Source organism: Nanorana parkeri, unplaced genomic scaffold, assembly GCF_000935625.1.
Source record: "Nanorana parkeri isolate BGI_ZX_2015 unplaced genomic scaffold, ASM93562v1 scaffold94, whole genome shotgun sequence".
Taxonomy (NCBI): domain Eukaryota; kingdom Metazoa; phylum Chordata; class Amphibia; order Anura; family Dicroglossidae; genus Nanorana; species Nanorana parkeri.
In genome coordinates this window covers 1,520,222-1,547,894 of record NW_017306362.1, presented here as the reverse complement: position 1 = coordinate 1,547,894, position 27,673 = coordinate 1,520,222, and the positions used below count along the sequence as shown (strand labels likewise).

The following is a 27,673-nucleotide window of genomic DNA, read 5'->3' as shown; positions in this document are numbered from 1 at the left end:
AAACCACTTGTACCAATTTCATGGGTATTATTTTCAGTATACCCACTAATAAGCTCATCAACATCTCTTTATAACTGCCCAGGATTATTCTTTGTTTTGACAGGTATTTAGCTGCCGCTTGGGGAGTGAGCAGGCCACAGCTCTGTCAATCATAGATCCGGTTCATGTTCAGATAGAGCTAGTTGGAAATTCAAATTATCAGAACAGCTCTGGTCTGATGGATGCATTTAACACTGAGGATTTTCCGCCAATCCTGGAGGTAATGTCGGAAATGTGATTTTGATTTTCTTTACCTTTTTGAGAAAGAAAAAAAAATTCAGTAGCTTGCACATTCAATGGGAAAGGGCAACTCTGCATGGGTGAACTCATGTGGTATATTTCCATCCTGGTGGTATAAATTTGATTACATTTTGACATGATCCCCCACCAGTTGTTACTTTTCACCACTTTGGAGTATTCTGATACACTACACGCAGCTCTTTGCTTGGCAGTTAGTTAGAATTGTTGAGAACTCTTTGAGGTTAAAAATCCATGGTTGAATAGTCCTCCAACATACAGGCTCATAAAATATGTATTGCCTCTTGCATATTAAAGGATTTTAAAGGTCTTCTGCTAAATTCCAGATTTCCTACTATATATGCTGCATGCAACAACTGAATTTTTGTGGTCGGACTTCTGCCAAATGTCTCAAAACAGCAAAGCTGTACCTGCATACTGCAACAGATTTGAATACTGCTGCACCCATTCAGAATTGATCAGAATTTTAACCCTAAATTATTTATTTTATTTAAATAGATTCAGCTACAGACACTGGACATTAGACTGTCATACAATGATGTGCAGTTATTCCTGGCTATTGCAAAATCCATACCTGAGCAGACGAGCCCCAGTGCCCCGGAGTCTGCAGCTCCTGACACGTCAGCTTCTTCTGCCAGTACTTCTGGTATCATCAAGGAGAATGAGAGTGTAACTGTCAGAGATACTCGCAGGCATGCTATGGACCCCCTTCTAGGTAGGACCTCAGAGAAAGGATGCAAACTACCTATGTTGACAATGATGTTGATATCGATTGACACAAAATTGGTGTGTAATTTGTAAGAAGGAGAAGGTTCTTTTAACATTTTAAGAACAAATAAGGTATCTGTATTAATTTGAATTAAAATGAGATAAGGCAGAATTGGTTGCTAGGCACTCACTTCACATCCTATAAGTCAAAGAATCCCTATATTGTCATCTTATTTTTGCATTACATTGGATATAAAGGGGATTGAGAAATACAAAACTATAAAAATATTTGTTGCTTAGAATGTCAAAATAATCCAAAATGTAATATAACATTTTTCTGGCTTCATACTTACAATCCATATGAATATTGGGCAGCCAGCAGGTATAGCTTTCAGATTATTTCTGTAAAAATCCTGTTGTTTGCAGAGCTCAGTAGCTCAAGTAAATGATTTAGAACAGTGGTCCCATCCCTCCTTTATTAGAAAATGTATAATGCATACACGAAACATTGATCTATAAAGTTATAAACAATTGATCCCTTAAAGAGAGACAAACGCTGCATACTGCCATAAGGTGCTCACATGCATCATAAAGCAGGCTGAGAGCAACATGTGATTTTTGCTTTGTAGTATTGTGAACGCTTACGTGATCAAAATGAATGTAAATTACGTAGAGTGACTTCATGAAAGATGTCCCGTGTTTTTCTTTGTTTCACATGTTTTTATTTTTGATCCAGAAAACCAACTTGCACGATTGGAGGAGCTTGGATTTGGTTTGGAAGACTGTAAAAGGGCTCTGCTGACTTCTCAAGGTAAATCAGTGTAACTTGCTCAGTGTAACCTTTGATGCATTGCTTCAGTGTAGCAGCAATTGAACATCTTTTTGACAGAATAATTTGCTCTCTGGTTATGTCTTCCCTTGAAGGTCAACTCAACAAAGCTGCTACATGGCTGTTTAAGAATGCCGAGCCTTTAAAGCTAAATCAAACCAGTAGCGGTGCAGGCAGCCTACAGTGGATCTCTGGAGTGGAGCTGAAGGCTGACCATGTCTGTATCTGTTTCATTGATGACTGCATGGACTGCGATGTACCTCTTGCAGAGATCACGTTTTCCCGTAAGTAAAGTAATCGTGGCTGAATATATTTGTTGATATGATTTATGTTTGTTCAAAGTTAGAACACAGAGCAGATACTGTACTCCGCTTTCCGCAGTAAATACCACGCAATGTGCCTGCATCATTCGTTTAGTTCATGAAACGTAGGTCACAGTGTGGGGTGTTAATCGGAATTTAATACCCTAGTTAGTCTTTAAATTGATCTTTGGAAAACCCATTAGAGTCCAGGCTTTACGGTGTTCTCTGCATAACGTTGCACAGAATACTGTACAGAAGATGGAGAGCAATTCCGATGACCAGGTAAAGTCATTTGGCAGCACACTTTTTTTTTTTCTTCATTAAAATGAATGGGGCTTTGCTTGCTTTAGGACTCTGAACCACTGTACTTTATAAATGTTTTCTTTTAAACAATAGCAGAAGGTCCCATATTGCAGATCGGTGAATGGAGAATTTAAGATGTTAGATACACTACCTTCTTCTTTACAGTCCTCAGATCTGCAACACCACAGTTCAGGTCCTATTCTACCAGCTGCTGCTGCTTACTTTTCATTTGGCACTTGAAGTTGATCATTATTGGATGCAGGCACAAAGGAGACTATCATACCCATCCTACACTCTACTTGATGTCATCTACATAGTAGTCTTCTTCTTGAATGTTTTTCCTGTTAAAACCTGTGTAAATGCACTGTAGCAGCTGTTGTGAATAGGATTAAGGCTGCTGTAAAAAAATCAAATTGTATAATTTGAGAGCTGCATGGCTTTATTGATTACTCACCTACACTTCACATTTGTCCTTTTTCAGGTTTGGTCTTTTTTCAGCACTTTGTGTCTAATCCCAATGGATCAGCTGAATTCACAATCTCTGGAGACTATTATAACCGTGAGCTTTCAGGTATCTGATTGATTGGTTCTATTTATAACTTAACATGATCTGACCTGATCTAGAAGTGGATCTAAGGATGAACAGTGCTGAATTTAGTCCCCTAGTTAGTCTTTAAATTGATCTTTGAAAAACCCTTAAAGTCCAGGGTACAGCCTGGACTCTACGGGGTTTTCTAAAGATCAATTTAAAGACTAACTAGGGTATTAAATTCAGATTAATGCAGGGTATTGGCTTCTTTCTAACTCAAGATTAAGTCTTGCCTCCTTTTGACACTATGCCCTTTCGACACTGTCAATTGCCATAATCTCTGAAGCCTGATGATGCTATGGTATTTTACATTTGATTAACTAGGGTGGGACTAAGTCTCAGTTTGGAAATAAGTTGCAGCACTGTTTACAGCTTAGGCCTAGGATTTTAGGGGTTTTACAAGGACAATGGTATTAGTCCAAAATGTGTACTTGCAGGTGCCGCAAGGTGCCTGTATATCAGCACTCTGGTTACCTTAGGCACTCTCAAGGTTAGGTAAGGTTCCTCTTAATCATCTGGGATTAATATATATTTTTTTTCCATTTTAGGTTGGGAACCTTTCGTAGAGCCATGGCCCTGTGCAATATCTTGGCAGAAACAAGAAGCTAGCCGTCTCCACCCATCACGCCTGAAGTTCGATCTAAAAGCCAAACAGCGACTTGACATAAATATCACCTCTGTGTTAATAGGTATCTTGCATATATGACGGTGTACACTGAGTGAGCAAGTGCAATATACTGTCTGGTAGATTCTTACCATTGTGTCTAAGGGTTATGGATTTTGATAGCTGACCCCTCAAGAGCAATCATTGCATTCTATAAGTTGTGTTTGTGTAGCTATCACAAGCTAGAGATTTCTATACTAGTGCCTGAGAATGTATAGTAGTAAGGCACATAGTATTACCCTATATAGAGCTCACTCATTGTCTTACCTATTACCTACCCTTCTAAATCGCAAGCTCATGGGCAGTTACCTCTCCGTTTGTATCTGGTTATTGCTGCTTGTCGCAATGGTAAGAATCTACAGTATGTTTTCATTTTACCACTCAGGCTGGAGTATCTAAGCTAGTAATTGGTTGCTATGAGTAATGGCAATGTTTTACTTTGCTCCCTATTATCTCAACATTCTGGGGATTATACATTTAAAACTGAACTTCAGGCAAACAGCTAAATGTACAGATAAAATACATGTGCGGGAGTTATTTTACCTTGCAAAGGATTAGTATGTCTGACTATCCATGTCTGAGATTTACACAGCTCTGCCACACAGCATAGCTTTCTCTGACAGGTTAGGAGACCTGATTTTTCTTTGCTGCAGTTCACTAACATTTACTGGTCCAGTTCTACTCCCAGCCTGTGACTGGACAGTGAAAAGATAAGTAGAAGACTGATGAGCTCATTATTTGTCACTTTGCCCTCTCCTATTGTTAACAAGTCTTTTGTTAGCACATAAGCTCTGCAGCACAGCTGCTTAGCGCTCTCCTGTATAGAGGCTGGTTACCAAAAAGCCAGTTACGTACACTTTGTATTTAGGAAAAACATTAACCCCTTCGTGACGGGAGACGTACACTGTACGTGACGAGTTATTTGCTGCTTTAGAGGGCTGTTAATCGCTGAGAATCAGCTTTTAACATTCATTAATGTATGCCCTTACTACAGAGGCATTCATTAATGAAAGGGTTAACCTTTTTCAGACACCCGATACCTTAATATCGGGTGTCTGAGAGTCAAAGCAAAGCGGACACAGATGCCGGCTTTTGCCGGCATTCTGACAGCTCGTATAGATCGAGAGATATCTCTCTCAAGCTATACTGGCTTTTTTTTTTTCTTTCATGAATAGATACAAAATGTGTCTATTCCTACAATGTATCTATTCCTGGAAGAAGAATGTTTGTTTGCTGATCGTTGTTGCAACAATCAGAAAACATTTAGTAACAGCTGAATCCTGAACTGCTGCAGGATCAGTGTCACTAACTTATTATCGGCTGTTCTGAAGTTTGAAGCAGCCTGATAATAACCAAAAATGTATTAATTTATCATGCAGTAACAGTGAGATTAATTCACAAAATCTGCTTGATATAATTAAATAAATAAAATAACATTTTTAAGTTAAAAAAAAAAGTGAAAAGTGTAAAAAAAATAAAAAAATGTGTAAAAAATAAAATAAAATAAGGGACAAATAAATGAATGTATTTATTGCATTTTTTTAGCTGTGCTGGTTTTGTAAAAAAAATACTACAAATCAAAACTGGGAAAAAAGTGTTTTTTTTAAACGGTTTTTTCCTGTTTTTGTATATTTTATTTGTCCTAAGTGAGGCGTTAGACGCACATATGTGATATAAATATGTAGCCCTATCTGTCCTCTAAAAAACAATATATAATATGTGTGGGTGCACTTTGTAAGAAAGTATATTACTGACGTGGAAGAATCACACAGCAAAAATGTCAAAAGTGTGTCAGTCATTTACGAACAGAAACTAAAAACAAGCTCAGTCATGAAGGGGTTAAATGATGTATTAAGGAATACAGAGTTACATTAGGCTTCTTCTTATATCTGCTTGTAGTTCATCTTTAACAATGTTGTGTCATAGGGCAGGCTCTAGAAGTGACCTCTTGTTTGCTTTGTGATTTCTAGAACAATATGTGAACACTAAAGAGTCATGGATGGCGGACTACTGCAAACAAGAGAAGGAGCCACCTATAGACACTGCAGAGGAATGGATGGGCTCTTCGGTGGACCCGCCATGTATTGGGCCAAGTGAGTCATTTATTATGAGGGTTGTGTCTTTTGTATGATTTGAGATAAGATGTCTGTGCATTGCTGTGCGTAAAAGAATTGTTTAATTTTTATTACCATTCTTACAATGTGGCGTGCAACGGGATGTTGTGTTAAAGGGAACGTGTCTGCATAGAAAGCTGCCGTGGCTAATGGGCTTCAGGGCTCTCCTATTTATCATGCCTTTACTAGTTGAAAACTTTAAATAGATAGCAGAAAATAAACTGATGGTGGTTAAAGTCTTTCCTTTAATCTATCCAAAACCTAAAATTAGGGATGCACCGATAACGGTATTTTGGTATCGAGTACAAGTACCGATATTTTTTTTCCGGTACCCGCTGATACCGAATACTGATACCGGAAGTCCCATTATGAAGTCAGGTGGCGCGTAAAGACTCGCCACCTGGCTTCCCGATTAGCAGGGAAGCCGTCCCCATGCTTCTCGTCACTTGGTGACGAGAAAGCATGGAGCTGGCTTTCTGGCCAATCCGGAAGCCGGGCACCGCGTAATGACGCGGCGCCCGGCTTCCTGATTGGCCGGGAAGCCAGCTCCGTGCTCCCTTGTCATGAGGTGACGAGGGAACATGAAGCCGGCTTCCCGGCCAATCCGAAAGCCGGGCGTCGCGTCATTACAGGGCTCCCGGCTTCCTGATTGGCCAGCTTTCTGACCAATCAAGAAGACAGACAGAGAGTCATTACATGCTGCCCAGCTTCCTGATTGGCCGTGAAGCCGGCTCCATCCTTCCATGTCACAAGTGACGAGGGATCATACAGCCGACTTCCCGGCCAATCGGGAAGCCAGGCAGCGTGTAATGACTTGTGGCCCGGCTTCCTGATACCGGAAGTATCGGGCTAGGCATCGGAGCATTTGGGCGAGTACTCGCCCAAATACTCGGCCTTGGGACCTATACTAGTATCATCTAGTATATCCCTACCTAAAATGTTTTGGCTATACATACAATGTGTTATATGTAGCAATATAATCGGCGATTCCCTTCTTATGTGGTGTGCTAATTACTGTTTTGGTGATTAGGATACTTCATAAGAAAGGAATTTGTAGTTACAAATATCTAAATAAATAAACATATGCTGTATGTGGAAAGAAGCCGGTACCAATAAACAACACTATCGTGTTCGGTAGTAGATTTTTATAGCAAAATAGCACCGTGTGATGGATAGTTTACCGTACATCTGCATCTACAGACATCATCTATAATTGAACTAGAACATTTCCCAGGCCAAGGGATTTATAGAAAATGTCATGTTTAACCAGCAATCCTCCCTACTCCATAGCTTTTTTCTTTACTTATCCATATGTATTCAGCAACCCAGCACAAAGAGTCATGGTAATAATGTGTAAGTTGCAATAGCCCATAGCAGCCAGCATGCAGTCAGTAACAGATGGCTTCTGATTGATTGTTTTGGTTTCCTGTGCACTTCCCTCCTTTACCTTACTAAATAAGCCTGTTTGGTTTCTTGATGTTAGCAGAATATATGTCCTTAGAAACTGCACCAGTGTTTCTTCCTTCCTCCGCTAATCTCTCCTCTCCTGTCTGCCAGGCCTTCCTCTCTCCTACCTTAGAACTAGGAGCACTGCCAGTCTGACTAACCTAGAGCATCATGTCTATGCTAGAGGTACAGTACTAAAAACACAGGGAGGACATGTACAAAAGTTGCCTTTCATGTACAAAGAGCACTACGACAGATGAGCAAAAATTGATAGCATATTATTTTAGAGTTAAACAAACGGATCAAATGTATTATCATTATTTATTACAAGTATTTTATATAGTAGCAACAATTTACCCAGCACTTTTTTTCCCCTATAGTGTTAAGGAGAACCCCAGGGAAAACAAAGATTCGCCTTATAAATCTAAAAAGGGAAACATTATTGATCTGTCTGTATTTTCTATTTCTTTTTTAAATGAAAAAAAATCATTACAGTAGAGCATTTGTCATCTGTCTGTAGCAGACCTGCTGCGGAAACCCATTCAACGCATCATGTATCACAACAACCTATTTCAACCTATTTAAATACAAAGCATTCTAATTCAAAGGTAATACATTTAGTTCAAAATCTATCTTGGTACCAGAAATATATATTTAACTCTACTGGGGTAAGTGCAGGTCAGCATTAAGCAAAGCATGATGATGGAGGTTGAGAAAAAAAACACCATCCCAATATGCACAGGCTCAAACTAATGTTGTCCTTATGGATTAAAGACGGTCACCCTGTCAGCCTAGTGCCATTTTGGCTGAGGACAAACATGGCAAGATTTGGTGCAGGACCACTGGTATAGTTACCAGTGCAACTTTCTCATTCCAGGTCTATGGTCCATGTTTAATGCAAGTCTCTTTTGTACATGTCCCCCCACATTTCTGCCAAGACAGAAACCGTGTTATTTTTCCTAAGGTTTTGTTGAAATGTTTCATTCTTTTTTTTTTCATTTTGTGATATAATTCGTATAATGGGTTTTTTTTTCCACCTTTTTATTTTTTTTTTTAAATCATCTTAGTATGTTTATTTGACTGGGAACTATGAGTTTTGCATATTGTAAATCCTTATGCTAATTCCATGTTTCAGTTGAAATGAAGACACCAAAGCGTAGGCAGCCCTTTGTACCGTTCGCTCTCAGGAATCACACGGGATGCACGCTCTGGTTTGCTACGTTAACTACAACACCTACACGGTAAGGCGGCGCCAATGATCAGGCTTACTTTTTTTTCTCCTTTCAGCTGCCATCCTTTCTTTTCACTTTGATTCCATAACTTTTATAATGTTTAATAATTTTCATAAGATGAAAGAGTATTCATAAGATCTGGCATAAGAGTTTTCATAAGATGGGGCAGCAGGATTGTGTGATCAAGACTGAAATAGATCCTTAAAGGCAGGTCAAGTGCCTTTTGCATTTGCTCTTGTATGGGCAGCATTGTTGATGTGTGGCTGCAGCCACCTTTTTTTCTGGATAGAGAGAGAGAGAAAAGGGATAGAACCTCTGTCATTTTGTGTTTTTTTTTTTTTTTTAATTTATTGACATTTTGTTGCTGTTGGCAAGATTACTTCTGATTTCTTTCCCTGATGATAAAGTTTTGAAGACAGGAAGTTGTGGGGAATTCTTCCCATAGGGAGAGAGACAACAACGAAAAGACACATCATCTTAATAAAAGGGGGAAAATATTATAAGATCTGTTAGTGTCTTTCTGTCTTAATGATACCCCTTTTACCCCTTTTCATGTCTCGGTGTCACATTAACAGGAAATGAGATGAGTCTTCCCCAACCAGTACACTTACAGTCATGACAACCCAGGCTACCAAAACCCGAAATGCATTTTGGCTGCAGTTGAGATTTAAGAGAAAAGTCCTATTTATAATAAAGCTGGTTCTTGCTACAGTTAGAAAGCAGCTTCTGTTGTGAACTGATCGGTTGCCCCTATTGTGGTCTCCTAGAGGCTAAAATTACTAACTTAGCAGCTGTCCTGGGTTTAAGTGCAAAAGTTCAGATTTTACAGTGAACAATTGTTTTTTTTCTTATCATATATTTGTGCAGCAATACAGCTGCATAGTGCCAGCATTGCCCACGGTCTGCTTACACTTGTGCTGACATACATCTAATACACATGTGGCTCTGTCCTGAGTTCCTCATGGCTGTCAAATGCTTTTTAGTGTTGGGGAAGGGAAACCACAATGAGAGCAACAGATCTTCAGGCTATGTAGAACAGCAGGAACTGACTGATTCTCTGATCGTTTGAGTAAATGAAGCATTATGTTTCATTCACTAGACGGCTTAAACTGCTGAGTGCCTCGTTTTGATTGATGTGCAAAGTCCTAAAGCTAATTTTCTCTCTAGGAGTACTTTGCATTCAATATAGAAAAACATTATAGACGTATGAAATTAAAAAGTGGAGCCACTAAAGGGTATTCCAGGCCACCCTACTTCTGTTTCAAATTGAGCAAGGCAAATCAGGTTTTTGGTGTTTAGTTAAATCCGATTAAATGCGCAGGCGATTTTGTGCGACAAAAATGTTACAAATATAAAAAATTTTGGCAGCTCTTTCCATTGTAGTGCAACTAAAGTGATTGTAATATTTTGCAGTGCTGCACTATCTCACAGTGGGAGCCCAGAGGTCGTTTCCGATAGTGATAAAAACTTCCTGGATGACACACTCAACGTCAGTCAGTGGAGAGAAGTGCTCCCAGGAGAAGAGATCCCATTCGAGTTTGAAACCAGGGAGAAACTCAGACACAGGTAATGAGGACTGTCGGTTTCCTTATTAGCCCACAGCAGCACTCAGCAACATAAGGTGTTCCTAGTCCTCACTTAAGCTGGGTATACACTGGTAGATTTTCGTATGAACTTTCATGCGAATAATCTGATCAGCAAAATTCGATAATGGCATCAGAGCCTTCTATAGTGTCAATCGAAATTTTGTTTGATTTTGGAATGAAAGGAGTTTCCCAAACATAAACCACGTTCAGTGTCAGAATTCGTTTTGATCAACAAAAACTGGACAGTCTGTAAACTCTTTGGGAGATAACAGTGACCAGAAATGAGCAGGCAGTGCTTCTACTTCCCAATGAGTACTTGTGTCAAGTACCTTGATGCGAGCCTGAGATCACAAGGACGGCCGCGCTTACTGCTCAAGTCCAGACACCAGTGATAATAAAACAGAGGGTGCAGGGGCGAAACAGTGGCACTAGTGCTGGCAGGTGATGTACCCATGTTCCGAAACCAGCAACGCAGATGTCGGGATGCTGGGTGAAGCAGGAGATGCCTGAACACCAAAGAGCGATGTCGGCAGTGGACAGCATGGCACAGATATGGTAGCTGGAAACACAGTCAGGAACAAGCCAGGTCCATAACTTGAAGGTAGTGCGGTACAAAATCAGCAGGCAGATTCAGTGACAGGCCCGGGTCAGTAACTTGCAGACCGCCTGGTACAGAATCAGCAAGCAGATGAATGGTCAGAAGACAAGCGGAGTTCATGCGGGAACTGAGCAGCAATCAGAAGTTGGTAAGCCAGGTGGATAACAGAAGGTCAGGAACAAGCCAGGTCCATAACTTGAAGGTAGTGCGGCACAGAATCAGCAGGCAGAAGCAGATTCGGGGACAGGCCCGGCTCAGTAACTTGCAGACCGCTTGGTACAGAATCAGCAAGCAGATTAATGGTCAGAAGACAAGCTGAGGTCATGCGGGAACTGAGCAGCAATCAGAAGTTAGTAAGCCAGGTGGATAACAGAAGGTCAGGAACGGAATCAAGATCACAGAATACATGAACAGCTGAAGACCTCTCAGCACTGGAAGAATGCAGAGTTCCGCCTTAAATAGTTTGTCGCCAGGGCTTGCAATGAGCACACCCACACATGCCACATGGTGCACACACAGACTCACCCACAATACACAATCCTATTAGCAAAACGATGCACTTAACCTGTTACAGGTCCTCCTACTATGCGGGCTGGCTGTACTTTCCTAAAAAAATTGGTTGGTTGGCATGCTAGAGAATGTTTACAGTGGCGTAACAATCGCCATAGCGACCTAGGCGGCCGCTATGGGGCCCGGCCAGGGCCGCCTGAGTCGCTATGGCATATGGGGGTGCTGGCTGTCACAGACGCAGCTCAGCAGCGGCCACTGCGCATTTCCCCTCATAGCCGCTGTACTTGCAGACCGCTTGGTACAGAATCAGCAAGCAGATTAATGGTCAGAAGACAAGCTGAGGTCATGCGGGAACTGAGCAGCAATCAGAAGTTAGTAAGCCAGGTGGATAACAGAAGGTCAGGAACGGAATCAAGATCACAGAATACATGAACAGCTGAAGACCTCTCAGCACTGGAAGAATGCAGAGTTCCGCCTTAAATAGTTTGTCGCCAGGGCTTGCAATGAGCACACCCACACATGCCACATGGTGCACACACAGACTCACCCACAATACACAATCCTATTAGCAAAACGATGCACTTAACCTGTTACAGGTCCTCCTACTATGCGGGCTGGCTGTACTTTCCTAAAAAAATTGGTTGGTTGGCATGCTAGAGAATGTTTACAGTGGCGTAACAATCGCCATAGCGACCTAGGCGGCCGCTATGGGGCCCGGCCAGGGCCGCCTGAGTCGCTATGGCATATGGGGGTGCTGGCTGTCACAGACGCAGCTCAGCAGCGGCCACTGCGCATTTCCCCTCATAGCCGCTGCGGAGCTGTGTCAGTGACAGCCAGCCGCTGTGGCAGATGAGGGCGGTGTTCGGAATGGAGGAGGTGGGCCCGCCTCCTCTTACATCACTGGCCAGCGACCTAAGAGCAGGTGGGGCCAGTGATGTAAGAGAAGGCGGGGCCCGTCCATAGCAGAGGAGGCGGGTCCCGGGGACGGAACAGGAGTCGGGTCACGGCGACCACAGAGGCGCTGACAGGTAAGAGATCTCAGACCCTGCAGAGCCCACTATAGAGAGTCTATGGTGGGCTCTGCAGGGTCACTCTCTGCTGGGGCTCTGCAGGGTCACTCTCCACTGGGGCTCTGCAAGTGGCATAATTAGCAATCACGGGGCCCCATACAAAATTTTGCTATGGGGCCCTGTGATTTCTAGTTACGCCCCTGAATGTATATATCAGATAAAACCAAGAAAAGTGTAGTGGCTGGCTGGTCATTCCTGGTGGAATAATCAAACGCTTTTATGTATGTATTACTCTACTTAGATTGGGATATAAACATCATTAGGGCATGATACAATTATCACAGTCTGTCCAGTGGGACCAGTACAGTTTTCTTATCTCCTGTCACCATCAATAGAAGGTATGCATATCTGTGGACGGTTTTCCAATGTTTTGTGAAATAAAAACCCAGCAACTTTTCGGGTGAATAGAATTCTGTATATTGATGATCCTGATGTGGTAGGTAAACTGTACTGACTTAGCTGACACACCTACTCTCCCTTTGCAGACATACTCATGACTTGCGGATCCACCAGCTCCAGGTCCGAGTCAGTGGCTGGGAACAGATCAGCCCTGTGTCTGTGGATAAAGTTGGAATATTTTTCCGTTATGCAGCACCTGATAAAAATACATCTTCATCTTCGGTAAGATCTTGAAGACATCTACGTGATGCCACAGCAGTAAAAGCTTATTTGCACTTAATTGTTTAATAAAGCTTGTATTTATTGGCCTTTTAAATATTTTAGATATATTGCGCTGCAAAGCATTTTTACATAAATATTAACTTATAGATTCAATAGCATGTGACATAAATAAGTGCAAAATTATTAAATTTTGTGTTTCAGGTCGGAAGTCCAATTAGTAGAACCAACATAATACATCCCCAAGTCTATGTAAGTTCAGTATATCTGTCAGCATGTTTCTAATATCCTGGCATTTTATCAAATGTCATCCAATGCTTTTCACATAAGGGGTATTAAGTCGCTGGTTACAAAGTGGTTGAGGGTCTGCAAGGAAAATTCGGACACATTTATCTAAATATAACTACCAACACTCTCCCTATTGTAATTGACATATTTTTTGTTCCACGTATAGTTTTCAGCACTTCCTCCAGTGCGCGTAGTGTTTGCTGTTACTATGGAAGGCAGCGCACGGAAAGTGATCACTGTCCGGTCATCTCTGATTGTGAAAAACAAGCTGGAGATCCCCATGGAACTTCGACTGGACAGCCCATCTGCCCCAGACAGTGAGTAACTGACATCGTTTTAGCTAAACAAATATGTTAAAATGTGGTTCATGTTGGGACTGTAACCCAGTGAGTTTGGTTGATCTTTTTGACAATTTAGCCTGGTCTTTTGTTGCCAGATTGTGCCTCCAACTTGCTTTGTTGAAAGAATACTCACTGAGCAGAGACTGGAGGAGCAACATTTGGTGTTTGGGTGTATGCAATGAGTTATGTATAGCACTGTACAGAACATTTAGCATGACTTTGGCCTTTATGTTTGTAATTTAAATGTTAGACCTATGAAAGTAAGATCACCAAGAATTCCCATGGATGTATTCTGGATGCTAAAAAGTTTTACTTATTATGTCAGGTGATAATATTGCGTATGTAACGCATTCATGGTGTGTTGCCATTCTTGCTGAACTGGTTTCATGGTGTCTCTGTTGCTGTTCACTCAGACCCATGAGGGATTGTAAAAGTTGGAATTTTTAAGGTTAGTTGGCTTCTGTCTAAATTGGCCCTGTATGTATGCATGTGAGATAGGGACCTTAGATTGTAAGCTCCTCAAGGGCAGGGACTGATATGAATGTGCACTGTGTAAGAGCTTTGTAAATTGTCGGCGCTTTATAAATGCGATAATAAATAAACAATACATTTTGGAGTTCTCTCAGTATACCGTGAGCTGTGGCTCGCAATATACTGAGCTTTGGGTCATGGGAGGACGTTAGTATATGTCCTCCCGTGTCCCTTGGGCAAAAACACATACCCCATAGTGCTCTTTTAAGAATAGATAAATGTCTAAATTCGGTGAAACGGAGACACAGAATTTCTACTTTGGGAAGTTGGTTTTCAACACCTTCCAGAACCGTTTATGTTCTGCCTAATCAGATCAAAACATTCAGAACTTTTAAGAAGCCTCTTCATCTTGTTTTTCACAACTTTGTTTGCTTTTTATACTTCCAAAAGGTTATTTATATAGGAGAATGGCACATACAGGATATTGACAAATCTTTGTGCTCACTGTTTCATGACATAGCTCTCTTCTTTGTCCACAGAGCCAGTGATACTTCCTGCAGTGATGCCCGGAGATTCATTCGCTATTCCTCTGCACCTCACATCCTGGAGGCTACAAGCCCGTCCCAGAGGAATGGGTGTTTTCTTCTGTAAGAATCCCATTCACTGGACTAATGTCACCAAGACTGGGGAAGTCTCTAGCAGTAAGCGTGAATGTCACTCCATGGATGCAGAGAACAGCAGATATTTCAGGTAACTACGCACGATGAAATCTGTACTGTTTGGGATTTTTGTACCTGTGACAACAAAGGTCAAAAACATGTACAGCTGTCACACTGTGATCTAATAAAAAAAGGCTTCTAGTAACTTTCTGATGTCACCTTGGACTTTCTATAATAATATGGCACAAGTGCAAATATATGACATCAACCATAGGCAATCAGAGATTAGTGGTATGTAGTAAATCGATTGTTGATTAACTGTGTTGATTTAGCTGCTTCATTGAGGGGAATTTATCAAAACTGGAGCAGACAAAATCTGGAGCAGTTGCTCAGGGCATCCAATCGACTTCTCTCCTTCATTTGTTCAGTTAAGATTTGAAAATGAAAGAGAGAAGCCGATTGGTTGCCGTGCACAGCTGCTCCAGATTTTGTCTGCTCCAGTTTTGATAAATTCCCCCAATGTCTTTTTATTGTGTATCTAAAAGTAATTTGTTTTTTTAATTTTGGTTAGAGCAGGAAAAGGCAGGTTTATTTTTGTTGTTGTCTGTATGCCACTTGGGGAACATTTTAGTCACTTCCTCTCTAAAAGACGCAATAGTAAGTAAAAGGAAATCTCTCTTAGGTAAAGGAACTTCTCTTTTAGTTGTCAGCGGATTGTATTTTTGTACATTTTCAGTACTGTTGACTAGGGATGCACCGATACCGGTATTTTTGTATCGAGTACCGATAATTTTTTTTTCGGTACTCGCCGATACAGAGTTCCTGGAAGTCCCATTTAGGAAGCCAGGCAGCGTGTAATGACTCACCACCTGGCTTCCTGATTAGCCGGGAAGCCGGGCAGTGTCTAAAGACTCGCCACCTGGCTTCTTGATTAGCAGGGAAGCCGTCCCCATGCTTCTCGTCACTAGGTGACGAGAAAGCATGGAGCCGGCTTTCTGGCCATTCAGGAAACCGGGCGCCGCGTCATTACACGGCGGCCGGGAAGCTGGCTCCATGCTCCCTCGTCATGAGGTGACAAGGGAGCATGAAGGCGGCTTCCCGACCAACAAGTACTTGCCTAAATACTTGGCATCGGCACCGATACAGATACTAGTATCGGTCCATCCCTACTGTTGATAATGGTCATCTGTACAAAAAGAGAGAGTATTTATCTCCAGGGAGGACACAGACAGCAATAAAATCCCAACAGGGGTTTGAACCCTTCCACACTCTATCCAATATGAAAATAACACTTTGGCTTTATTTACACTTTACATAAAGGATATCTTCTTGTGTCTTATTGATGTTGAACAGTCTGCTTATTTCTATTCTTTGATTCTTTCAGGTTCTGTGTGGCTCTAAAGAAAGAAAACTACCCGGATTATATGCCCTCAAATATTTTTTCAGATAGTGCTAAACAGATCTACAGGCAGCCGGGTCATACCATCTTCCTTCTACCAACGGTGGTGATCTGCAACCTGCTGCCTTGTGAGCTCAGCTTCTATGTAAAAGGCTCACCTATTAAAGGAACCCTGAAACATGGGAAGGAGACAGCACTGCCCACAGCCGACACTTCCCAGAACTTTGAGCTGGGTGAGAGCTTTTACTCAACTATTATTAGTAGCAGTTGTATTGTAATGTATAATTTGATTGTTCCAAATTAACTATAATGGAGTTGAAATTGACGGACGGTGGAGGGGGCGGGTATAGCTGGCTCAGCCTCTAGATAGGCAGAGCCAGCTGTCACTCACGCAGCTGGGCGTATCTCGACATCGATGTCGGGATCCGCTGAGGCGTCTCAGTATACCGCGAGCTGTAGCTCGCGGTATACTGAGCCTAGGGTGACGGGAGGACGCTAGTTTGTGTCCTCCCGTTACCCTAAGGAGAACTATGGGGAAAAATCCTGACCCCATAGTTCTCCTTTAAGGCCCAGGACTTCCTTCTTGCCTAAGATAGTTTCTGCCTTTCATCTCAACCAAAACATTTTTGTCCCTATGTCTGAATTCAGTTTACCAAAAGTGGTTTGGGCTGTGCAAGTTTTTGTCTCAGCCACTGCTTCTTTTAGAGAGACTGATTCTGTTTTTGCCATCCTGTATGAATTCTGAAAGGAAACACTGGCTACTTGTTCTACCATTTCTAATTGTCTTAGGCAGACCATTATTCAAGCATACGTTCTCAAGAATCAGGTTCCACCCTTTCCTGCCAAAGTGCACTCTACTAGATCTGCAAGTGTTTCTAAGGCTCAACTGTTTGCTAGATTTGCAAGGCGGCCACGTCGTCTTCTCTTCACACTTTCTCTAAGTTCTATCAGGTGGATGTTTCTGCCTCATATAGTGGCAGCTTCAGGAATAAGGGCCTTCAGGAAGCTCTTTGAGGTGCAGTTTGTCTACAGTTTTCTGGGTTTTTTCTTTTTGGGCCTGTTGGAGATTGTTCGCTGAGTTGCCCACTGTTTACTTGGAATGCTTTTTGAAATCCCAAATGTTATTTTTCAGTACAGGTATGGCAGCTTTGGCATACCTGTTATATACATAAAACACAATTCACAAAGCTAAAAAAATAAATAAAAACAATAATGTTGAGCTGCATCCGGTATATGGCTAAAATATATTTTTCTTTGTGTTAAAGCTCTGTGATTAGAGTCTAGTTTAGTTTTTCTGTCTGCAATCATTATCAGTAGCTCTTTCACTTTTGTAACTTTGTAGCTAATTTTAGCTTTGCTTGTTCTGTAATAAATGTAGTCATGTATGTGGAACTGTATGTTCCCAAATCTCATTTTGTTACATTATTCATAATGTATTGTACAGGAATCTCTCTGGAAAACTTCCCACACTGCAAGGAGCTGCTCATCCCTCCCGGGACTCAGAACTACATCGTGAGGATGAGACTGTACGATGTCAACAAGAGGCTGCTTAACCTCACCATACGCATCATCTGCCGGGCTGAAGGCTCCCTGAAAATATTTATTTCAGCACCTTATTGGTTGATTAATAAAACAGGTTGGTCAAGTGAGACGGGGTTATCTTGTTTTAACACTTCATTCATTGTAAAAGGATTTCTGATTTCGGTTACCGGAGGACAGTTTTCTTTGCACAAAACCAAACACTTGTTCTTGGCACAATGCCTTCAACATGAAAATCAACGTAAATTTAAGAGGGCTATTCACAAAGGGGTGAAGAGTTTGGAGAAGGCAAGGAAGTGAACAATCTAGGACAACATAGCTGAACTGGACATTGAGCTGAATTGGAGAATTTTTCCAAACCAGCTCTGTTGGCCTAGATTGTTCACTTCTCCTGCCTTCTCCAAACTCTTCATCGTTTTGTGAATAACCCTGTAAGTGTTCCTAAAAACCACTTCCTCCACAAACCTCTAAAACACACCTAATATTTTGCATGGCGTTAACACTTAACTATAGACTTCAACCAAACCCTAACACTTAAACTAACCCTAAAATTAAAGTGACACTAAACTCAAGAATTGAGCCTTAAAAATGAATTCAAGTACCCCAACTGTTAAAGGAGAACTATGAGATGAGTGATTTCCACTCACCTCATAGTTCTAGCCGACCTGTGACAATGAGGCTGTCACAGGTCGGCTCAGTAGATCGGGAGGTGAGCGAACAGATACCGGGTTCGCTCACCTCTCGATCCTGTCACGGCTCTCTGCCGTGACAGGGGAGGGGCTGGATTCCTCGCTCCCCGCTCTCATCCGCCAGCGCTGACTGGCGGAACGGACGGGGGAGGGGGCGGGTACAGCTGGATCTGCCTCTAGATAGGCAGAGCCAGCTGTCACTCACGCAGCTGGGCGGATCTCGACATCGATGTCGGGATCCGCTCCGGCGTCTCAGTATACCGCGAGCTGTAGCTTGTGGTATACTGAGCTTAGGGTAACGGGAGGACGCTAGTTTGTGTCCTCCCGTTACCCTAAGGAGAACTATGGGGAAAAACACTGACCCCCATAGTTCTCCTTTAACAAAAAAATGTATCTTATTTGTGCATCACTCGGCTGTAGATCCTCAAATCATCTCTGAAATGGTGCTGACACTGTCCTTCCTTCTGGAGGGGGACTACTTTTGTTCCCCATGGTCCCTGTGTGTGTTAAGTAGTAAAGTAGCCCTGGTGTACGAGGTTAGGCAGCAGCATTTTCACAGACAGAATAAGGCATTTTAAAGCATTTATGATGCAATTGCTAGAACAACTTAGTCACAGCTAGTACCATGCGTGGACAACAGGCTATAAAGACATTAAAAGGTGAGAGTCTTCAACTGGGCATTCACTTTTTGGTTTTCTTATATAATATGCTATATTAAAAATGTATTCTTAGTGCTGCATTTTTCTTTAAGTATTAAACTTCTCTGCTGCTGCTGCAAAAAAAAAAAAGTCATCCCTTGTCTGCGTCTTTCACTACTTGCAGACTGAATTTTGCTGTTCCTTTTTTTAGGCCTGCCATTGATCTTCAGACAGGACAACGCCAAAACAGATGCTGCTGCTCAGTTTGAGGAACACGAACTCGCCAGAAGTCTGAGTCCTCTTTTGTTCTGCTATTCAGACAAGGAACTTCCAAACCTGTGAGTCACCCTGGATGTTTATAGCAGTTACAGCAAAAAAATGGTGCCCTTTTTGTCTGCTGATGTCCCAATTTCTGCTGATGGAGACCAGTCACCCCTGCCTGCTTTCTGTGAGCAGGGTGATGGGTCTTCTCACCCCCTCCCTCCCCTACAGTTCGAGACCTGGGGGATTTGCTGGCACAGTGCATGCAAACTCGGCTATGCATAAGTCTGAACCCTCTGCTGCATATCTTCTCACCAGTCTCTGTGCACATGGACCTCTCCTCCTGGCTGAAGGATTGCTTTAGCTACAGTGATAACTTCACTGAGGTTAAAATTAGGTGGAACACAATGCTGGGGCATGGTATGTTAAGCTTAAAAAAGGAGGGCCTTCAGCTTGGGAGAGGGAGTTGCGGCATTTAGTTTATCTGTTGCCTGGAGATGGGCATGAAAATAGAGTACAACTTTACTTTAAGCAAACATTTTCCTAGTTTCTAGTAACCAGATGATCAAAATTGCAGTGAAGATCAGTCAAACCCAGCTCAATGCCACCGAATTGTTGAATAATTTCCACTCTAAGCACAAGAACTGTAAATAGCCAGTATGAAAGGGTTCCTGTCTAGGGCTTGCATGACAATATTTCCTGAGTCTGTATACATGATTTTGTTTTATCCACAGCTGTACAATGAGAATTGGGAAAGGAATTCACCCCGATGGCATACCTGGCTGGTGTCAAGCCTTTTCTTTAGATGGAGGAAGTGGCGTGAGGGCATTGAAAGTTATCCAACAAGGGAACCGACCGGGACTCATCTACAATATAGGTGCTAACCCCTGCTCTCCCTAAACGTTCACTCTCCACCCTTTATTACATAACTAACCTCTCGTACTGTGTTATAACTGCATTACATAGGTTACCATTCTAATATTTTATTGATCGTAATTCTGAGAGCAGCCAGTGCAGACAACAGGGGTGTCTGATTATTTTACTACTGCTGCAAGTCCAGACAACAACAAAAAATGATACAAAAACTAAGGGGCTGGACGGGCTCCTATCACCTGGTCTTTAAGCAGAGAGATGGCAATACTCTATGTGAATTTGTCCAGCATGCTTTGTCCAGTGGTTGTTCATGCCATGTGGAAAAACAGTCCGATGTCTGATTTCTGAATAGAAAGATTAAAAGCCCTTGTGTATACACACCATTATATGCCATCATGAACCAGTTCAAACTAATGCTATAATAGACTAGATGTATACTTGTTATAACCATACGTTTAAATGTGTTGCAATTTAAGCAAAAGTAATGGATAACACAATTGTTAAAGTTAGAAATCCAGGCTCAATAGCAGGTCAGCCTCACTGTTCCACGGTGTACCTAGTACTATCTGTATCTACCTTTGTTCTAGGGATTGATGTTAAAAAAGGCAGAGGGAGATACATAGACACCTGTATGGTCACCTTCGCACCCCGCTACTTGTTGATCAACAAATCTTCTCACAAGCTTGCCTTTGCCCAAAGGGAATTTGCAAGAGGACAGGTAAGAGTATAGAACAATTATAAAGTCATCCATGTGCGGGTGCTGAGTTCTTGCCTTACATACCTAATTGTCTTTTCTAGGGCACAAACAATCCTGATGGTTACATTTCCACCCTCCACGGTTCCAGCGTGGTGTTTCATTGGCCAAGGAATGACTACGACCAGCTGCTTTGTGTACGACTCATGGATGTTTCTAACTGTACCTGGTCTGGTGGCTTTGAGGTCAATAAAAACAATTCTTTTCATATCAACATGAGGTATGTGCTCATATACCTATTCATGTGTGCCTCTGATATTTCATTTTCAATGTCTACACCAGGGGTAGCCGAACTGCGGCCCTCCAGCTGTGATGAAACTACAAGTCCCAGTAGGCATTGCAAGATACTGGCAGCCACAGGCATGGCCTTCTGAGGCAGATGCATGATGGTATTTGTAGTTTCCCCACAGCTAGAGGACCGCAGTTTAGCTACCCCTGGTGTATACCATGCCAAACCTCAGGATGATATTGAAAACACTATTTCATGTAATTTGTGTAAAGTAACAATGTGGTTTTATATGCAGCTAGCATAAGTACCTACATCTGTCTTCATAGTGGCATCTGTTATTGCCAGCATGGCAGCACTGTGAGAGGGAAGGGGTGTCACTGGGAGCTAATCGGGCTCTGCCACATGCACATGTGCTGACAGGGACTATGCAAAGTGAGCAAAGCTGATGACTTATCCGTGCTCTGTTTCTCCTTTATTGTCCAATCAGCAAGCTGCAGGCAGCAAGGTGACACCACTATATTCCTTCACCTTATTGGGGAAAGTGGTAACACCCTCCTGACTGTTTCATCTACAAAAGGTAAATAAATCACAAAAGTGGTTGGACAGAATAAAAAATGCTTTGGCAGATAAGATGGTTCACGTGTGTGTATTTCATCTGCATATTTATCAGTTTGCCTGGCGTTCAGGTTTAAATAGTATAGTTCTACTGAGTCAGAGAACTGTGTGCAGAGAATATTGACGCAACCACTCAGATTCTAGCTTTCTGTAGTTGTCTGGGAAATATGAGATTTTATCAGTAGATTTGTACCCATACAGTTTGTGTTGCTGCCTTCCATGTAGGCTGCTAGAGCTGGATGAGGGGTCTGGATTTTTGTTGTTGTTGTGTTGTCGGGATTAGGGCAAGACAGGAAATCATACCGTACTTAGCGCTGGTTCACACCTAGGAGTTTTTGAGCAGTTCGAAAAGCGCTTTTAACTGCCCAACACAATAAATCCCATGATTTTCAATGGCCCTGGTTCACACCTGAGCAGAAAAATGACAAACACCTGAAAAGATACAGGAGCTTCTTTGGGCAGTTAAAAGCGCTTCTTTGCCCCAAAGACTTCATTGGAAATGCCCAAAAATGCGTAACAGAAGCATGTCGCACATTTTCATGAGCATTTTTGTGCCTTCTTCCATTGCCCACAATGGTTTATGAGCTGCCAATCAAAATGCGCGTCCTCATGTACGTGCGTTAAAACGTGCATACAAATGTGCACAATGCGCAGATAACCACATGCTGTTAACGCGCGTACAAACGCGCAAAAACGGTGCCGCCTAGGTGTGAACCCAGCCTAAGACGGCTGGTTAACTGGGACCTGTTCTCTCAAAATGTTGCACTGGAAGAATGTCATTGATACTCTGTGTTCTTTGCCAAATTATTTTATTTTTATCCCCTAATATTTTTTATATTTTTTTATTTAGGGACACTCTTGGAAAATGTTACTTTTTACGGGTTGAGATTACACTGCAAGGAGCGACGTACCGGATATCTTTCAGTAACACGGAACAACTTCCTCCTCCTTTTCGAGTGGATAACTTTTCAAAGGTGAACTCAGTACTACGAAGTGTTTGATATAAATTTCTATATATTATAAAGACCGAGCAAGTTATGGATGCGCTCTTTGATAACTTCATCTTGAAAATTGTGCTTTATTAAAAGATAGGTTTATTTTTTTTTTGTATTGGTTTGTGCTGCTCTAAAGCTTTTCTAATATATCAAGAAAACAAAATGAAGTGCTCTTTATACATGTCAGTGTTCTACAAATGTAGCTCTAACCTCTTGCTGACCTTAGAAGGAGTCAGTACTTGGTCATGCTGACTCTTACAAAGGGGTCAGGACAAGTCTGTGACTGACATAGACCCAAGTAGGGCCATAGTGAAGCCCACATGTGTATCTACACCTGTCGTAGTATGGAAATATAAAGCTTTATTCTAGTCTAGAGGTAGACAAAGGCAACAAGCCAATGAAGCAGGGCACTAATGAACTGAAGATACCTAGACCTTTTCCCCGATAGGCCCCAACAGCTCTCACTTTACCTCCCTTTAGCTGCCATTTCACTTACCTTAGATGTTGTGTTCATTGTCAGCCTTACTGACACCCAGTAGATTGGTGCCACTCTAATTAAAGCTGGACTCCAGGCACATATAAAAGACACAATGTAATGATCTCTGTATGCCTTAATTCATCATGCTTGCAGTATAGTACCCGAGTCTCCCTTGGTTTCAGCCCTTTGTAGTCTATATACAACTGAGCTCACACTAGGAGAGGGAATAGCAGCAAAGGAAGCAAGCTCCTCATTAGCACAAAGGAATCAGTTGTGCTAATGAGGAGCATGCTCATAGACAGAGAGAATAGAGTGACTGAGTGATGAGCTCATCAATGTGCTGCTTCTCTTTTTACTGTGCATTCATGGGCTTGGGGACCAGACCTTTAAGTGTTACTTAACCGCAGCAGAGGAAATTTAAGTTTTCTGCCCTGCCAGACAGGCCTGTGCTGTGTGACAGAGCTGTGTAGGTCTCAGAACTGGAACTGGGTGGACATAAATACAATCCTTTTTGCAGGTTAAACAGCTCAACTTAAACAGTGTATTTAGTAGGGGTGCACCGATACCGATACTAGTATCGGTTCCGATGCCGAGTATTTGGGTGAGTACTCGTACTCGCCCAAATGCTCCGATGCCTAGCCCAATACTTAATGTATCAGGAAGCTGGGCAGCACGTCATTACATGCAGCCCGGCTTCCTGATTGGCCGGGAAGCCGGCTCCATGCTCCCTTGTCGCCTCATGACGAGGGCGCATGGAGCTGGCTTCCCAGCCAATCAGGAAGCCGGGCGCCACGTCATTGCACGGCGCACGGCTTCCTGATTATCCAAAAAGCCGGCTCCATGCTTTCTTGTCACATCATGACGAAAGCATGGGGGCGGCTTTCCTGCTAATCGGGAAGCCGGGTGGCGAGTCTTTACACGCTGCCTGGCTTCCTGAATGGGACTTCCGGTATTCGGCATCGGCGAGTACCGAAAAAATATCGGTACTCGATACCGAAATACCGGTATCGGTGCATCCCTAGTATTTAGCCGTTTGCTTGACATTCAGCTATAGAGTTTCCTAAAATCTATGCAGGATAGTGAATTGTCTTCTTTGAAAGGTATCAGTATTTATGGTAACTCTTGATAGCCAACCAGGTTCTGAGTTTTCTTTTTATTCTTGTCTCTGTTCTTACCCTACAAATAAAATTATAACATAGGTATAAATATTTTATGTGTCTAGGTCCCAGTTGTGTTCATGCAACATGGAGTAGCAGAGCCTAGGCTGCGGACGGAGGTGAAGGCCGCCACCTCTCTGGACTATGCATGGGATGAGCCGATACTGCCCTCCTATGTCACACTGACTGTCAAAGGAGCTGGCTCTGCAGAGATAGTCTGCAACATGAATGACTTCCAGGACAGCAAGCAACTTTACTATGAAAACTTCATCTACATAGCTGCCACCTATACATTCTCTGGGTAAGGTCATATGCTCATGTGTTGGAATTATTCCTGGCAATACATGTTAAAATAGTATCATGGATACCAAATTAGCTTATATAGTAATTAGAACATTTTTCTTCTTTCTTTGAAATCCTTATTGCTGTATGTCTTCCTTACAGGATTCAAGAGGGAAATGTTCGATCCATCGGTCAGTCTAAAAATGTTATTTACTCAGAGCTTGTCCTGGACGTCCAGCCAAAAACCCACAGAGTGATCCTAAAGAAGAAGGTACAGTTTTGATAATTATCATTTATTATTATTATTATTATAATACAGGATTCATATAGCCAACAGTTTGTGCAGGGCTTTACAAAATGGAGGGATACAGTACAGCTACAATACAATGTCAGTACAGTAGGGTTGGGAGGGTCCTGCTTGTGAGAGCTTACAATCTATTAGAATCCTGTATTTCTAATAACGGTTCTGGTCTCGTGAACATGGTGGGAGGCAGACCACACATACACCGCTTACAAGGGAGAGGAACAATCTGTTTATCAGTTGTGATAACTGGAAAGTGTAGACAACCAAGCAACAAGCAAACCCTTGTGCCTAAATTATTTCTGCTGATTAGCATTCTTTTGTGCATAGTAAAGCTGGTCATACACTGCTCAAAATTTTGGACTGAGTACTGCTGAAATTCAAGCCATGTGTGGCCCTTCTGGCACAAATCGGTTCTGCAGTTGACATTTGTCAAAGGAGCCAGTCAGCTGCAGCCACTCTTGAAGGAGTGGTTCAGGAAGCATGAAACATCATTTCAATGTGTGAAAATGATGTGAACCACTCTTTACAATTTGAGCCCGATGAATGATGTATTGTCATTTTGAAATATGCCCGTGCCGTCAGGGAAGAAAAAATCCATTGATGGAAGAACTTGGTCATTCAGGGTATTCAGATAGACAGATGACCTAATTTTGGGCACATAACGTTGCTGAACCTAGACCTGACCAACTGAAGCAGATCATAACACTGCCCAAAATCCAGGTGGTGACTCTTATTGGCCAGGCAGTGTATAACAAGTATTTAATATTTGCTTCCTAACGTATCTTTATTTCTTTTGTCAGAGCCTGACATTGGTGTCAGGGGACTGAGGTCACCTTTTCAACTACCTCATGCCACGTGCTGTACACTCGGAAGCTGGACTACTGTATGCACTCAGACAGGGTAGCAACTGTTAGACCTCATCTGATCTCTGCCCCTAATGCAAGCTGAAGTGTCAGGCTCACATATAGTCATTTATTTACTATGTATGACTCTCACAGTTTAGCTTGTGTTAGGTGTTAGAGAAGGCCAATATAAATGTATATGAAGTAAGACTGCACTGTTATGTTAATTTAGACTGAAAGTTTTAAGACTGAATATTACACTTTTAGATTTTAAGGCCTCAGGGTCAGGGCCCTCCTTACATCTTGTCTTGAATTGTATTGTGATTGTAGTGTCTTCCTTATATTGTAAAGTACTGTGCAAACTGTTGGCGCTATATAAATCCTGAATAATAACAACATGCTTACAATAACTTTGAAAGAATGTACATCTGCCAATGAAGGTGTATCATGTACTAATTTGGTTGTCTCATGTTCTAATGAATTGCAGGAGCCAGGTAAGAGGTCACAGCTCTGGCGAATGACTGGTACTGGAATGCTATGCCATGAGGGATCATCTCCTCCCCATAACCCAAATAAGCCATCCAGTGGGCGTTCTCAGGAGTCCTCTTTAGTGCTGGACATTGCCGGACTAGCAGCCGTTACAGATAATCGGTACAGTTTTTGTTTTTTTGACATACACATGTACAATCATTTATACTCCACAAAGTATAGTGATGGTCCCCATCAGCTCCAAAATTTATAGTGCAAGCCATGGCACCACTATTTACTTTGACCTATTTTATTGCAAACAAACCTTTTACCCATTTGTTGAAGTTCTTCTTTATAGCAGAGGCAGAGCTGGTCAGTTTAGGAAGTGGAAAGGATTACAGATCACAGCGAGTACAGAAATGGCAACTGTTCCTGGTCTCACGATGTAGGAAGCCAATAATTGCTCCTTCCCCCTTACTTACTCTTTTTCATTTCAGAGCTTAAAGCTGACTGCAAGCAGATTTTAAAGCTGAACTCTGACCTTACCTTCAGTCTTGCACATTTATACCGGCACTTTGTCTGTACTCAAATTGCTTCCTCTGATTTCACTGCACACTTTGAGCTTCTCACAATGTGCATTAGAAGCTGCAGCAAGTCAGATTGGGCCTGTCATTTCCTGGCTGGAGGACATCCAGTATCATGTAATCTTTCCTCCCCAGTTTTACTGTCCCTGGCCTGCCCCTTTCATTCCTTGGATTTCAGTTCTTTCAATCATGGCGCCTCAACAACACATGTAAGTGTTACCTAGGCCAGTCTGGATGCAAATGCAGCCTGACTAGGAATGCCCAGGCCTCCAGACTGACATCTAGCCATCAAGACATTTTTATATTTGCTGTACTTGGGGCCAATCAGGTGTCATAGATTCATATGTGCTGACAAGGCACATGCTGAGAGGAGGAAACAGCAAAGAGATGACCTTGTCAGTCTGTTGCTGTTCCTTCACAATCCAATCACAGCCTGGGGACCGAGAGTGCAGTAGCAAAAAATCAGGTCACCAACCTGGGTGTGCTACCTCTTCCGAGGCAGAGATGCAGAAGTTCCCATGTATGCATTTAGCTGTTTGCTGGAGTTTAACTTTAATTTAAAAAAAATGGAAAACTAAACTTGTCAATTTAAGCAGCATAGCTAGGGAAAAATGGGGAGTTTATGACTCTGTCCCTATGTTTCTTCCACATAGAAAATCTTAAGTCACTCAGGTTGTTTTGTTCTGTTTTTTCATTATTAATGCTATTATTAATTTGCTAGGTATGAACCACTGATGTTGAGAAAGCCAGATCGGAGGCGGAGTACCACACAGACATGGTGCTTTCGGGATGGAAAGCTTAGCTGCAGTTTACCCGAATTAGTTGTCCAGGTCAGTCCACCATCAATCCTCCCTACAGATGGTCATGTGTGTACAATTATGGTAACTGCTGGAAAGTCATATATGCAACAAATTGTTACATAGTTGGTTGGTCCTAGTCGA

At 42.2% G+C, this 27,673-nt stretch overlaps 1 protein-coding gene across 1 annotated transcript in view; it reads left to right on the top strand.

The window, feature by feature from the left end:
• The window catches only part of VPS13D (vacuolar protein sorting 13 homolog D), a 174,940-nt gene that overhangs the window by 52,643 nt on the left and 94,624 nt on the right, over positions 1-27,673 (top strand). Inside the window, exons 32-55 of the mRNA XM_018552637.1 lie at positions 104-259; positions 796-1,012; positions 1,742-1,816; positions 1,930-2,118; positions 2,921-3,010; positions 3,577-3,717; positions 5,663-5,785; positions 8,388-8,493; positions 9,898-10,050; positions 12,734-12,869; positions 13,071-13,118; positions 13,321-13,471; positions 14,506-14,716; positions 16,010-16,257; positions 17,469-17,660; positions 19,102-19,228; positions 19,886-20,028; positions 20,612-20,742; positions 20,823-20,998; positions 22,473-22,596; positions 24,318-24,553; positions 24,697-24,805; positions 26,168-26,331; positions 27,454-27,562. Of these exons, the coding sequence (XP_018408139.1) occupies positions 104-259; positions 796-1,012; positions 1,742-1,816; positions 1,930-2,118; positions 2,921-3,010; positions 3,577-3,717; positions 5,663-5,785; positions 8,388-8,493; positions 9,898-10,050; positions 12,734-12,869; positions 13,071-13,118; positions 13,321-13,471; positions 14,506-14,716; positions 16,010-16,257; positions 17,469-17,660; positions 19,102-19,228; positions 19,886-20,028; positions 20,612-20,742; positions 20,823-20,998; positions 22,473-22,596; positions 24,318-24,553; positions 24,697-24,805; positions 26,168-26,331; positions 27,454-27,562 (3,555 nt within the window). The remainder of the gene's footprint in view (positions 1-103; positions 260-795; positions 1,013-1,741; positions 1,817-1,929; positions 2,119-2,920; positions 3,011-3,576; positions 3,718-5,662; positions 5,786-8,387; positions 8,494-9,897; positions 10,051-12,733; positions 12,870-13,070; positions 13,119-13,320; positions 13,472-14,505; positions 14,717-16,009; positions 16,258-17,468; positions 17,661-19,101; positions 19,229-19,885; positions 20,029-20,611; positions 20,743-20,822; positions 20,999-22,472; positions 22,597-24,317; positions 24,554-24,696; positions 24,806-26,167; positions 26,332-27,453; positions 27,563-27,673) is intronic.